Source organism: Corella eumyota, chromosome 5, assembly GCF_963082875.1.
Source record: "Corella eumyota chromosome 5, kaCorEumy4.1, whole genome shotgun sequence".
Lineage (NCBI taxonomy): Eukaryota > Metazoa > Chordata > Ascidiacea > Phlebobranchia > Corellidae > Corella > Corella eumyota.
In genome coordinates, this window is record NC_137494.1 from 11,767,330 (window position 1) to 11,782,000 (window position 14,671).

General features: G+C 32.2%; 3 protein-coding genes and 1 pseudogene across 3 annotated transcripts; 3 read left to right on the forward strand and 1 right to left on the reverse strand.

Moving 5' to 3' along the window:
* The first annotated feature begins 868 nt into the window (after positions 1 to 868).
* Positions 869 to 1,841, forward strand: LOC145751968 (heat shock factor-binding protein 1-like). Its single transcript, XM_082568140.1, has one exon. It carries the CDS (start codon positions 1,096 to 1,098, stop codon positions 1,306 to 1,308), a length of 213 nt encoding a protein of 70 aa, XP_082424266.1. The 5' UTR covers positions 869 to 1,095; the 3' UTR covers positions 1,309 to 1,841.
* Positions 1,842 to 2,062: 221 nt separating this feature from the next.
* Positions 2,063 to 4,242, reverse strand: LOC145751967 (repressor of RNA polymerase III transcription MAF1 homolog). Its single transcript, XM_082568139.1, has 3 exons — positions 4,083 to 4,242; positions 3,299 to 3,900; positions 2,063 to 2,934 (listed from the first exon to the last, which is right to left on the reverse strand). Exons 2-3 carry the CDS (start codon positions 3,736 to 3,738, stop codon positions 2,658 to 2,660), a joined length of 717 nt encoding a protein of 238 aa, XP_082424265.1. The 5' UTR covers positions 3,739 to 3,900; positions 4,083 to 4,242; the 3' UTR covers positions 2,063 to 2,657.
* A 336-nt stretch (positions 4,243 to 4,578) lies between these two features.
* Positions 4,579 to 10,333, forward strand: LOC145751965 (ESF1 homolog). The gene is made up of 11 exons (XM_082568138.1): positions 4,579 to 4,801; positions 5,172 to 5,301; positions 5,698 to 5,800; positions 5,888 to 6,094; positions 6,782 to 6,979; positions 7,100 to 7,202; positions 7,716 to 7,886; positions 8,354 to 8,525; positions 8,900 to 9,039; positions 9,154 to 9,404; positions 10,042 to 10,333. The coding sequence occupies exons 1-11, from the start codon at positions 4,676 to 4,678 to the stop codon at positions 10,277 to 10,279; spliced, it is 1,839 nt and encodes a 612-aa protein (XP_082424264.1). The 5' UTR covers positions 4,579 to 4,675; the 3' UTR covers positions 10,280 to 10,333.
* A 1,041-nt stretch (positions 10,334 to 11,374) lies between these two features.
* On the forward strand, positions 11,375 to 14,595 carry LOC145752025 (eukaryotic translation initiation factor 3 subunit C pseudogene; annotated as a pseudogene).
* The last annotated feature ends 76 nt before the right edge of the window (positions 14,596 to 14,671 follow it).

Sequence of the window (14,671 nt, forward strand, 5' to 3'; positions counted from 1 at the left end):
AAAACGCGTGGTTTTATTTTTATTATTTCAACTATACAGCAGTTCTGGTCATGGCCTAGTTTAATATTTATATGGTAAGTTTATCTATTGATTTATGGTATTTTAAATGCCACATTTTTCTGTGTATTCTTGAATTTTATGACCTCTTTTTATACAATTTATTGTGTATTTAGGGAGTTGTTTTGTTAAGATCTATTTTAAAGACAAAAAACTTTAAATCTACACGGGTTTATTTTTAAACTATATAAAGTAGGCCTAGTCAGTTTGTTTATATTCTAATCTAGTTAAAAAGCTGTTTTATTTAAAAATATTTTAGTTAGTATTACACCCTACCTGATTTACCCCCTTTAAAGACAACAGTTGAAACCTACCTTACACAATTTCACATTCTTTATGATGCTATGACTTCTTTTTAAAATCTATTATGACGTCAGAAAGCGCGTCCATTGATAGTCCTCGTCGAAACGCGAAAGCGCTTTTTTTGTTTGTGTAGCACAATTGTACAAATAAAAAACTCGCGTTTTTGTTTAGCCGGTTTAGTAGGATATAGCAAACTTTAAGTTACTATGGACGCTACCTCTGTATATGTTATGCTATTAGTTTAATAGTTAAAGCAAAGCCTATAAGTTGTTAATATTTCCGTTACATAAAAACAACACGAATTTGTGTACGAAAAAAAATCTATTTTCCTCCAGGCAGTAAGACTTAAAAGGCAGCTTAGTTTTTAAGAGATACTCGATTTATGTTTATATATAAACATAGATAGTGTGTTATATTACAAACAGAATAATATATACAACGTTTTTTTTGGTAAGCAGATACGAGTTTTGTTTGTCAATAACCTTCGATTTTAACATTAAGGTTTTAAGGATTTCCATTTTTAAATAAATAATAAATCTATGTCCTATAGTTAGATGATGTAGTAGGTAAAAGTTTAGCTATTTTAATAATGTAGATTTAGAAACTACTGAAATGTGTTGTAATATAAGCTAACATGGCAAAACTAACTAGCTATTTTGTCAATATTGCAATTCAGAAATAGGCTACGATAAATTTTATTTGATTTAAAACATAGCAACATCAACGAATTTTAAAATGGCCGACAATGACCCAAAAAGCGTACAAGATCTAACTGTCTTTGTGCAAGAGATTTTACAAGATATGCAAGGAAAATTCCAAAATATGTCGGAAAATATCGTCACGAGAATCGATGACATGGGAGGCAGAATAGATGATCTTGAAAAGAACATCGCTGAACTTTTAGCACAAGCGGGGGTCGACGAAGCTGAACTAAACCAAACCCAATGATGTCATAAATAAACTTAAAACAATATGAAGTGCACTTTAAATTAGAACTTACTCATTAGTTACAAATATATTTGTGGTGCCAGCCTAAATTTTTTTTCGGTCTTTTATAAGCAGTTTTTTATTCATTGAAGTACAAAAATATGTAAAGTTTTACTATTATTGTAATATGTAATTTTTAAATGTCGGCCAAATATTATTCTTGCACATTTTCTGTAAATATTAGCAGCTTAAGTATTCAATGGTTTATATATAAATAACATTGTAATTTTTTCCACTGTGAGTGCAGTATTGAAACATAGTAAAATTTGAAGCATTCCTACAAATGTTGTTTAAGGTTACTTTTTTTATAACATAAAACTGAGTTAGATTTAATTGGTCATTGTGACTTAATTATAATATTCTATTCCTAACAAACTCTTTTATAGGCTATACAGTATTCTATACAGGCTTCTGTTTTCGGATTGGTTTTTATTAAAATGTGCTGTACTTTAATATATTGTATCCATTAAAAAGTTAAAATTTTTTTGCAAGTAGTTTTTACATCTCATACACTTAATTATATTTTCTTTTTTTTGATGTAGAAAGGTAAACTTTACAGCCTAACAACAAAGTAACATTAGGTACCCCAAACCAGTCTTTGAGTTTTCTAAGGCAGTTTCAAAATTTTTTTTTTAAATAATGTTATTTTACCATTTTTGTAATAATATACTGTCTTTGATTTCTAATCCAATCAGCAAATTTATAACAACAATGGTATGGAAATATATATATTGGAAAGAAAAAGTTTTCACAAAAAACAAAAACAATAGAACAGTAAGAAATTCAGCAAGAATTGCTAACAAAATTCAATTAAAAATTTAGCATAACATTTGCTAGTAAAAGATTATATCGCAACAAAAACAATAAAAACACATTTTGTACAATGAAACGACTGTAATTTAAATACTTTGTAATAGTTGTATGTATAGATATTGTCAAGGCTTGAAGGGCAAATTTCAGATTTGGTGTCAAATTTGTGTAAAACATTGAAACATAATACATAAACTCACCTTCAAAATATGACAAGCTCATGCGAAAACCTTTTTTTAAACAAAGGAGCACAATGAAATCACTAGTGTGTTAGACTATTGGGAGATGGTTTTTTTGTGAATAAAACATCATAGTTTTTAGTTATACCTATGTGGTAAAGTACATCATCAGCATATATATTACCATTGTAACTCATAAGTGTAAACGATTCTTTTCAAAAAATAAAAGACAAAAAACAACATCTTAAAAGGGGTTAAAAGTAAAACAAAACAACGAAAAAAGTCAAATAATACTGATATCTGGTAATAGTTTACATGACCTCAAAGTACCATAAGGGGGAAAGTCCCTGAGTCATACTGAAAATCTTCTTCTATTCCTTGGAACATCTCTCTTGAAGAGGACAGGGAGGAGCTTTCAGCCTTGCAAGTAAAAAACAGAATTCTCCTCATCTTTCTGTTGTAGATGAAGAAGTTAAATGACCACAAACAGCCGTCGTCGCCATATGGGTCACTGTCGAGATCAGGGTTGTAACTGTAAACGTCACAATCTTTAAGACAAATTTCTTCGTCAATCGTCGACCAAATTGATCCGCTAATTCTAAAAATTAAAAAAAATTTTGAATTTACCCCATAAAAGAATTTATTTATGCTCAAAATAAAAAGGTCGACTTCACAACCTAAACATAGAGTAACATTAGTTACACCCACTTAGCTTTCGAATTGCCTTGGTAGTTTGGAATATCATAGAGTATAATTGCCCGATAATTAAGCTGCTGATATTGTGTTGGATCAGCAGAAGGTTATACTGTTTGTAGCTCCTTACTCAGGGCGCTACACAATAAGAGCAGTGGGGATCGAACCCAGGACCTCATATAGTAAAGCCAAGTGTTCTGACCACTACACCACGCCCTAACAGTAACTAAAATTCAGCGACAAAATTAAGAAATGGATAAAAATAAAACCTGTTGTATTGGTCTCCAAGAACTGCTCCCAAACTGCTGTTAATAAAATTCGAAACATAATCGACACTTGGCTCTCTACTGAACTCATCGCTTTTGGCATCACTAAAGTCGTAGTCAGGCCGAAAGGAAGCATTTAAAGTCGAGACGAGATAATAAAGAGTCTTGCGACTACAAGCAAAATTAAGGGGGCTCTCTGTTTCATCGCCGCTAGTGAAACTATGGCTGATATTTGGACTAACAGATAGCATTGTTTGTGGGGGAGACAGCATGGTTAGGTCACTAAGCTGGCCTTCGTTCGAAAAAGTTTTAAATAGTCGCTTGTCCTCGCCGGCCATTTTGCAAGAATAACTTTCAATTCGTCCTACAACACAACAATCTCCATTCTCGATGGTCAATGCGCTGTTAATAGCCTCAAGTTTACTGTTTTCTAGATATTTCATCTTGTGTTGAGGATTTAACAATAAAAACAGCTATGCCAACTAAAATAAAAAGGACAGTTCGAAAAACTTAAAGCTTGATGGTGTTGTATTTGTTGTCTAATTACACTATCCATTTGCAACTGATTTTTTCAATAGGAAAATTGGTCTTCGAAATAATTTTTTCTGTGAAAAAAAAATTTAAACAAAATTAGACTTAGTAACGATAAATATAAAATCCAGGTAAATTGCATGTCATTAAAAATTAGTCTGTTAGTATTGACCTACATAAATCTAATAATTATATTACGTTATTTAACCTACAAATTTATTATAAATAAGTTTAATTATTACTAACTTAAACTTACCAAATTATCTTCTTAAGTTTGTTTAAATTCTAGTTCCTCTTTCAATAAATTAACAAATAAAGCACAAATTTAGGATTTTTATACCGCTTTATATTAAGTAACTATCCTAATAGTCTACAACAGAAAAGTTACAGCGCGTTTTATTAAAACGTAATGTAAATAAACCCCTCCTCAGCAAATTTAGTTAAGACAATTTGTAAACAAATAAAAATTATTTTAACCCTGCAGAACAATAACAATTCTCCAGACCAATCAGGAAGCAGAATGAGCTGAATATTAGTCTCACTTCAGCCTCGTTCATATTACAACTTTTTATTCCAATTTTTTAGAGATTTAATAAATATTGAAATAAACTTTATAATTATTAATGTTCTTAAACATTTTGTTATATTATTTGTTGTGTTATTAAGATGTAATTTTTGAAGTACATTTAGATGATTGCCACAAATTAGTTACAGTTTGAATTGTATGACGTCACAATCAGTTTGTTGTCATCGTAAAAGCACGTGCGTTTTGACTTTAGATTTTCTAAATTATTTAAGACTTCAAGTACTTTTTGGACATATTTTTATAAAATTGATAAAGACGAAATCATGGAGAACGATGACAGATTTTCCCAAATTGCCCGCGATAACAGATTTCGATCGATTCGTCAAAAACAACGAAAAGTGAAGATCGATTCCCGTTTTCAATCTATGTTCACCGATAAACGATTTAAAGTAAGTATACCAAATATTTTGTGTTAAGTTTTGTTACTATCAACTATAGGAGTATTATTTTCATATTTAAAACAAATCTATCTTGAAACACTTGGATTTACTACATAAGGTTTTAAGTTTGATCCCCACTGCTCTCATGCTGTAGCACCATGTCCATAAGTATGGCGCTATAAACGGTATGGAATCCTGCGGAGCTAATACTTAATTAGCAGCTTGGTTTTCAGGCAATTGTATTTAATAGTATCCCAAACTGTCAAAGGCCCCCAAAACTGGGCTGCTGTGTCGAGTAACTGGTGTTAGTCTATGTTTTTGTGAAATTTCCACATCAAGGATAAGCAAATATAAAAAAAATTATAACTATTTTTTTTAGCTTAATTATGAAGTAGATAAACGGGGAAAACCCTCTCATGAAACTTCGTCTGAAAATTTGAAGAAGTATTATCGAATTTCTAAAAAAGATAAAATCAAATTAAAAGAGGAAAGATTAAAGAAAAGAAAACGTAAAAAAAAACATTTTTAAATTTATTTAGTAAAGTGTTATTTATAAAAATAAAGGTTTGTATTTTGTGGCTATAACTAGTCAATTGCCCACCCCACAAGCTTTATTTTTTTGTTGTAATGTGGTTGCAACTCACAATTAATATATGCTTCTAATAATTCATCTACAAAAAACTGCAGTCTTTTAATTTTAAACCTTATAAAATAAACTCATATTTCTACATATCTTACACTTAGCTCCATTGTCGTATTAATTGTTTTAATATGGTTTTAACTATTATATGCCTGCAAAAATTTACCTATGCACCACAAAATGCATTTTTTTTGTATTTTAAAGATATGTAAATTAAACAATCAATGTCTACTGGGCTTTATTAAAAATATTAGTTTTAATTTAGATTTGAACAAGCTTTTAAAAGAAAAATCTGAAAATGAACAAGAAGAAATTGAAATAAATAAAATAGAAGAAAATTTGGATTCAGATGAATATAATAGTGAAAGGTATCAATCTAAAACTATTAAATATTGCTTTAAAATTACTTTAAATTAATAAAAAAATGTTTTTTTATGTTTTTTTTAATGTTTTAGTTCAGAGGAATCTTCATCAGATGAAGAGGAACCTGATCTTGCTCGAGGAGAAGGCGAAGTCGAATCCAGCTCTGATGAGGAAGGAGAAGATTTCTTTGAGGAGGATCTTCCGGATCAACACTGGAGTGAACTAGATGTCAATGCAGACCGAACACTAGATGTCTCTGCTAGGCTTGCGTTATGTAATATGGATTGGGATAGGATAAAGTAAGTTGAGGGGATATTTGAATTTATGTCTTTACATCGCTATTATAACTAACTCAGAAATGGGTTTATCTGAGAAGACTGTTAGCAATGTGTGCCATATGTACAATGTGAGTATTTAGTAAAATGTGTGCAAAGTGTGTAATTACCACTAGTAAAAAGTACAATGTGTGGAGTAAGTAAAACTAGTTGATAACCCACCCTATGGTTGGCACTTAATTGTTGCAATATAATCACAACTTTCAACTAAAATTTGCCTTCAATGGTAATTTACCCGTGCACCATAAACATCAATTTAGTTTTTTTGTAGGCCTACAAGTCAGACATAACATATATTTATATATTGTCCACTCAAATACATTATAGATTGGTGTGTGGAATTTGGCATATTGTACATTATGTATGTAGTATGTACATTTGTTAATCAACATAGACACTTTGATATATTGGAGCTTCTAGTTGTAGTGGTTAAAACAATTTACTACACAAACTACTCAGTTTAATCCCAACTGCTTCCATACCATAGTGCTACATTGATAATTATTTTACTTTGTAAAATATATATATATAAATTTTATGTTTTAGTTTTAAATTTATATAGGAAGGTTTTTTTTTTCATATGGTTATTTAATATAAAAAGTTTAAATTAAAAAAAAAATTGTTTTTATAATTTTTTAATTTTTTTTTCAGAGCTCTTGACCTGTTCGTGTTATTTAACTCTTTCACTCCCCCAAGTGGCAAGATAAAACAAGTTGTGATATATCCCTCCGACTTTGGGATCGAGAGGATGAAAGATGAGGAACTTAATGGACCCAGGGAGCTCAAGGAAGAACAGAATGAAGAAGACGAAAAAAATGATGAGGGATTCAACGAAAAAGATGGCCAAAAGTATTTGCTTTAGATATTTTTATTTTTTTTTAATTTTAAAGAATTAAGTTTATTTAAATAAATTAAAAGCAAAAAATAGGTTTTAAAATTGTTTGTTTACTTTTTTAATTGTTTTTTTAGGTTTCAAATGGAGAAGTTAAGATTGTACCAAATTAACAGATTAAAATATTTTTATGCAGTGATTGAATGTGATTCAGTAGCTACTGCCACCCATATCTACAATGTAAGTAAATCATTGGATTATGTTTTTTTCAATTTTGTTAATTGCACTACTAAAAACATTAATTTATATTTTTTATTTTTATTCATCCTCAATTTGGATAGGCCAACATTTGTTACTCTGATCCAGTCTTAAGTTGACTTTTACAGTTTTGGATGTTATTGATTAGAATTGCCCCGTTTTTAAACTGCTGATTTGTTTTCAATTTAGCAAGAAATCATACTAATTATATCCCCTTACTAATTGTATCGCCTAAAGGCGCTACAGCATGATAGCTGTTGGGATCAAACTCTATGTAGTATGTCAAATATTTTAACCACTACAACACATTAAAGGTTAAAAACCAAGGTACTGTGTTTGATTCTTAATCTTATTATTGCCATGTTGTCATATTATTACATGTATTGGCGACACTCTGCTCTATGCCCAGCAAAAAAGAAGACTGTTTATAACCTACTTAGCTATATAGCTTTTTTATTAGTTGGAGTAAAAATTAATTAAAAATTTTTTTTACAGGATTGTGATGGTTTAGAATACGAAGGTAGTTCAACTAAAATTGATCTTCGATTTATTCCCGATGACATGTCATTTGACGACCGTGAACCCAAGGAAAAAGCTGACACTTTGCCTGATAAAGATTTCTATAAACCATCGGACTTTGTTACAACTGCTCTAAAGCAATCAAATGTAAACATTTTGTTTTATTTTGTAGTAGTATTTTTGTAGTAATATTTTAGTAATAATATTTTTGGGTTATTAGTACTTTACGTATTTTAGAAAAACTAAATCCTTAAAGTACAAAAAAGAATTGTATAGTACAAGAGAGATTAAGTAGGGTTTGTAGTATACAACAGAAAATTAGATAACACTGAAAAGTTGAGAAAGAATTAGTAAGGGGAATTGGGTAGGATCGTGAAGTACGAAAAAAAATTCAAGGGCCGTGAAGTATGAGAGATATTACCCAGGACAAGAGAAAATTAGCAAAATTAGCAGGGAAATATTTGAGAGATTTAGCTTGGACCTGAAAGTATGAAGATAATTGGCTAGGTCCTTCAAGTACGAGAAGGAATTGGGTCTAATGTAAAAGAGAGTTTGATAATTTTTTTGAAACAGTAAAGTTTAATGGATCAATATTTTTTTTTTAATATCATAAGGTTGAACTAACCTGGGATGAAACAGACAAGAAGCGATTGTCAATGACGATGCGGAAATTCGACAAAGACGACCTCGAAAATATGGACATGAATGACTTTTTAGCATCATCAAGTGGAGAAAGTGAAGAAGAAGATGATATAAATGAGGATAAAGATACTATTAGAAAAATAGGTAATTTTATTATAACATTTTTGTATATTTTTATTATTGATGTGAGAAGGCTTGCTGCACCACCTAGACTTAAAGTAACATTTGTTACCCTTACCCGGTCTTGAGTTGACTTTGGCGGTTATAGATATTATTGATTATAATTTCCCAATATTTAACTTGCCAATTAATTTAGCACCTTACTCAAGGATGCTCCAACATGCACATGCAGGCATTGGCAATTAAAACAGTGACCTTTTGTTGTGAAGCCAAGTGTTCTAACCACTACACTACCCTGACAGCAATGTAATTGCACTATTGTCTGTAGAAAAAATTGGACTTAGCATTTAATAAAATGATTTAAATTAAAAGTTTTTTTTTTTAACTAAACCTCAAAGGAATATCTTCTCGAACAACGGATGCTGATCAGATAGCTCGATACAGGAGTTTGTTATTGGATGGTGCAGATGATGACGAAGATAAAAACGATGTAGATATGGAAATTACTTGGGAACCAGATTTATTAGATCAAAAAGAGGTAAAAGATATACAACAGTGTTTAAGACATTTGAATTCATATTACAAGGTTCTTGGTTTGATTCCCACTGTTTGTATGTTCTTAGCACATTTTTTTACAAAATTTTATTTTCAGAATGAGGATAATAACAAAAAAGGTAAAAAAGAAACAAACAATAACGAGATTAAAGAAAATGAGAAAGATGAGGAATCGAACTCAAAGGCCCAACTTGAGATGCTTTTAATGGACAACGATGAAAAGAAACACTTTAGCATGGATGCTATTGTGAAAGACCAACAAAAAAGTGAGAGAAAAAAGAGAAAGGAAAAAAGAAAGGGGGAGGATGGTGCTGTTGATAACTTTAATATTGATGTAAAAGACACAAGGTAAACCAAAACAATTTAAATTTTTTTAACTTCAAATTTTTACCCCAAATATAGGTTATTTGTTACCCCGTCCTTAAAAAAAACGGCAGCGTGGTGTAGGAAACACTTGCTACACCACTCATAAGGTCGTGGGTTCAATCCACACTGCTTTCATGCTGTAGCGCCCTTAAGTAAGGCGCTATAAACGGTATGAACTCCTGCTGAGCCAGCACTTGATCAGCAGCATAATTATCGGGCAATTGTAATCTATAATATCCCAAACTGCCACAGGCAACTCGAGACTGGGTCGGAGTAACTAATGTTACTTTATGTTTAAGTCGCACATTTGACCTTCACACATCGAGGATTAAGATATATACAAAAAAAAAAAAATTTGATTTCCTGTTTGCAGTTTTAAATAATATCAATCATAATTTCTTTTTATTAGGCAGCCAATTGGTTTTTTGCTCGGCAGAAGTTAGCTTTAAAATTATAACTATTTATTTATGGGCACTATAAGGCAGTGGGGATCAAACCCGGGCCCTTATACATTAAATTATGCTGATAAAAAATGTTTTTTTAATAATTAAATAATTGATTAAAATCATTATTTGTTTTTATTATTTTAATTTCTAAACAATTAAAATTATATTTTTAGATTTTCTGCGTTATTTACCTCAGCAGATTATGCCTTAGATCCAAACAACCCTTCATTTAGAAAAACTAAAGCCATGAACCAATTATTGGAAGAAAGACAGAATAATAAAAACAAAATTGAATCAGTTAAAAAATTGCCAACTACTAAAAATAATTCACTTTCTAGTCTAATTAACTCTGTAAAATCGAAAACTAAATTCAATTTCACTAAAAAGTCACAACTTAAGGCGAAAAAATAAATAATTCAAAAAAAATATTGTACATTTATATTACAAGTAAACTGTTAAAAATAAGATGACCAAAAAAAAGTAGTATGAATATTTACTACATAAGTAAAAATATTAACTACGTAAGTAAAAAGGACTTGGTTTGGTTTTCTTTTTATTTATGCTATAGCTTCCTGGAATAAGGCAATATAAAAAGCACAAACTTCCGTTCAGCCCAAAGGAAAGGGTATATTTTAAAATAACACAAAAGGCAGGTAATAGAAATCGACAGTATTCAAAATTTAATTAGAACACTATTTTAATTAATATAGTACCATTAGATATAAAAAGATGTAAATTGTGCAAACACAAAAGTTAGTAATTTAAAAAATACAAATTAAATTATTTTTCTTTATTACAACATAGTGTTTTTTTTTAAAAACATCCGTTTTGCTCAAGACTAAGTTAGTATACTGTTATAGTATACTGTTAATCTGTGAGGTCTGTTTAATTGCGTTCCGACTAATAAAACATTTAAAAAAACGTGGTCCTTTAGTACCGGCGGATTTTGTTACTCTCCCTGTTTGAAGCCATATTGAATTTATTTTGAGCCGTACACGTGTTGCGAAATAATTACTTTAGCAAGAAATGTTTGGGATATATTTCGTTTGTTTGACGTTTTAATAACATGCTATCAATATGTTGTAATTTTTTCATGTTAAAAATGGTATTTCATTTGATAGTGCAACTGTTACGAAATGTTTTTCACATTCCTGTAAAGTGAAAAAACTAGAAATGATGTAACAAAAAACAACGATGTTGCAATGGCTATGGAATGGGTAATTACCTAATGTTTCCCCATAGGTTAAACCCTTTTGCCTGTATAAAGGCAACGGAACAGCTCCTACATTTGTATTTTGAATTTTATGCAAGAAAAAAATATCAAGTTGTAGTTAAATTTTTCATATTTCAAATCTTTTTGGTGTCTCAAATTTTAATCAAATATTTTAAATTATCAAAATCCTAATTACTAAGCAGAATATAAAGTTTAATAAAAAACCAACAGACCAATCATTTAACCATCAACTATAGTCGGGTATAACAATATTTTTATTATGTTTTAGATTTAGTTTTGTCAGTTTGTAAATTTCTCTAAAAAAACACAAATGTCAAAGTTTTATGCTGCAGAATCAAGTTCAGACACTGATGTGTCCTCTTCCTCTGATGAGGACATCCAACCAATTGCTCCCTCCAGAGAAAGAGCTTCCAAAAGAGTTTATCTTCTAAGTGATGAAGAAGAGGAGGTTGTGCATGTGGTGAAGAGCGCAAAAGAAAAACGATGGGAGGGCCTGACAGATTTGATCACTATCATGCAAAATGCAAGAAAAATCAAGGATATGTCAAAGTTGATCGATGCTTTTGATAACTTGTGTAAATTATATATTAAATCAAAGACTGTGATACTCAAGGAGGGTATTCCTAGGTTTTATATCAAGAATTTGGTGGATACTGAGGATTTCGTTAACGAGGTTTGGCAAGATAGAGAAGGTAGAAAAAAAATGAGCAAGCAAAACTCAAAGAGTTTGGGGTCGCTACGACAAAAATTGCGAAAGTACATCCGCGATTTTGAGAAAGAGATGACCGATTATCGTGAAAATCCTGATCAGGAACAAAAAGAATCAGCAGCAGATCATTCCGAAAGTGATTCGGAAGATGAAGTGGAGAAATCTGTTGGATTTTTAAGCTCTCCGGCGAAAGCCGCTCCTCTAAAAGCAACAATGGATGAATTTGAAGATGATGACAGTGAGGACGATTGGAAGTGGGACAGCGATGATGACTCCTCAGATGATGACTCAGTTGATGGTGGAATTGACTCGAGGCACCTCACTGCCGAGTATTTCTTAAAGAAGTCGACTGACAAAGATGATGCTGGAAACAAGGAAAAAAAGAAGGAAAGAGCCTTACAGAGAGAGACTCGAGCTAAGAAGAAAGAAGAAGCAGAGGGATGGGAGGAGGTAAAGGGCTCTGGTAAACCTAAAGTCACTTTATTCGAAAAAGGCACTGAAATTACTCACGACGCAGTCCTTAAGAAACTCAACGAAATCACCTTAAACCGAGGAAGGCGATCAACAGTCCGTAAGGAGCAAGTAGATTTACTCAAACAGCTCCGCCAAGTGGCTGAAGATAACGACCTAGGCATAGCAATGTCAATTCGTTTGACCTTGGACATTGTCTCGGCTTACTTTGATTACAATTCTAAAATTCTTGATTGCATGAAACCAGAACCTTGGAACGATGTTTTAATATTTGTCGAAGAAATTTTAGATGTTCTTCTTGAAAATCCTGAAATCACAGTTGCAGAAAATATTTCTCTGGAGTCTGAAAATGTTTCTGATAAGGAATCTGGATATAGAATTTGCGCAAACCCGGTGGTTTTTGTTGAAAAACTTCATTCGGAATACATCAAGATCCTCCAAACATCGGATGCCCACTCGACAGAGTACATCACACATTTGCGAGAGGAAGCAAAGGTTATATCAGTGATTAATAAGTTGATAAAATACGTTGAAGAGATTGGTGTTTCGCAGAGTATTTGTCGGGCATTTTTGTTGAGGATCGAATACTTGTACTACAAATATGACCCAAATTCTGCTGAGTCAGACAGTGCGGAATCAAAACACTCTGAAGTTGGCAAAGAGAAAACAGCAGCAGATTGGATGAAAGAATACTGCCAGTACATCTACACAAAGGATTCCTCCGACAGAATACGCACAATTGCAATTCTTCATCATATCTATCATCATTCGCTCCACAACCGATGGTATGCAGCTCGTGACCTCATGCTGATGTCTCACCTTCAGGAGACGATTAATTTCTCCGACGTACCGATTCAAATTATCTATAATCGCACAATGGTTCAACTTGGGTTATGTGCTTTCCGACGAGGTTTTATGCGAGAGGCTCACAATGCACTTGTCGATATTCAATCCACTGGAAGAGCCAAGGAGCTTTTGGCACAAGGGCTTTTGCTTCAAAGGCAAGGCGAGCGAATTTCACCCGAACAGGAAAAAGTGGAAAAAAGACGACAGATTCCATTCCATATGCACATCAACTTGGAACTTCTTGAATGTGTGTATCTAGTTTCTGCTATGCTTTTAGAAATTCCGTATGTTTCAGCTCATGAATTTGACGCAAGAAGACGAATGATATCCAAACAGTTTCATCATCAACTAAGGGTCAGTGAGCGCCAATCTCTTTTAGGACCTCCTGAGAATATGAGAGAGCATGTCGTTGCTGGAGCCAAGGCTTTAAAAATGGGTGATTACAGATCCTGTTTGCAGTTTATCGTTAACGACAAAATGAACAACAAGGTTTGGAATTTGTTTCCTGATTGTAATAATGTACGCTCGATGTTGGAACTAAAAATAAAGGAGGAATCACTTTCCACTTATTTGTTTACATACAGTCAGTTCTATGACAACATTAGTTTAGATTGGTTGTCGATGATGTTCGAACTGGATACTGCTTCCTGTCATCGCATCGTTAGTAAACTCATCATCAATGAAGAGCTAGCTGCATCTTGGGACGAACCTTCTTCCAGTCTCGTTCTGCACAGAACTGATCCGACTCGTTTACAAAATATGGCAATGCAGCTCGCAGAAAAAGTCTCGACTTTGGTTGATATCAATGAAAGGATTCTTGAAGCAAAGGCTGGTGGTGGCGGCGGATTTCAAAATTATCGCCAAGACGGTGGTTACCAAGGAAACCGTGGAGGTTACCAAGGTAACAGAAGCGGTTACCAGAATACTAGAGGTGGTGGTTATCAAGGAAGCCGGGGTGGCGGTAGTTACCAGGGTAACAGGCGAAACTACCAAGGGAACCGCAGCGGTTACCAGGGTAACAGGGGTGGAGGTGGTTACCAAGGGAACCGTGGGGGCTACCAAAGCAACCGAAGTGGAAATTACCGAAGCCAAAATTACGGGGGCGGGGGTTACCAAAAAAGGGATGTTTATGCCAACTGAATATTTGACAGTTTTTGTAAAATAATTATTTTTGGTTTTCAGTTTTTTTTTAAAGATAAAAAGATTGTATGTTTGTAAATTTTTTTGTCAACAATACATTTTTCTACAAACTTTTAAATTTAAATAACATTTAAAAACATTTAACTTGTAAAAACAGTGTTTTATTAAAGAAAAAATGGCTGACGAAAAAATTGTTGTTTATGTAATATTTGTTAGGGTGTAAAAGAAATTTGTTTAAACAATTGTGTGGTCAAATTATTATTGTACAGTTCAATTATTTTTATTTAAACTGGCTAAGTACAATGTAATTTATATGTTGAAAGTAAAATTTTTACGGGAACATTTGTTAACATATTTTTTATCTTCGGCATGGAAAGAACTCGTTATTTAAACATGAGGTAAC

Coding starts and splice junctions, on each gene's coding strand:
- LOC145751968 (XM_082568140.1), top strand. CDS start 1,096: ATGGCCGACAATGACCCAAAAAGCGTACAAGATCTAACTGTCTTTGTG.
- LOC145751967 (XM_082568139.1), bottom strand. CDS start 3,738: ATGAAATATCTAGAAAACAGTAAACTTGAGGCTATTAACAGCGCATTG. Junction 2,935..3,298: donor CTTGGAGACCAATACAACAG/GTTTTATTTTTA, acceptor TTTAATTTTTAG/AATTAGCGGATCAATTTGGT.
- LOC145751965 (XM_082568138.1), top strand. CDS start 4,676: ATGGAGAACGATGACAGATTTTCCCAAATTGCCCGCGATAACAGATTT. Junction 7,203..7,715: donor CTGCCACCCATATCTACAAT/GTAAGTAAATCA, acceptor TTTTTTTTACAG/GATTGTGATGGTTTAGAATA. Junction 9,405..10,041: donor ATTGATGTAAAAGACACAAG/GTAAACCAAAAC, acceptor TTATATTTTTAG/ATTTTCTGCGTTATTTACCT.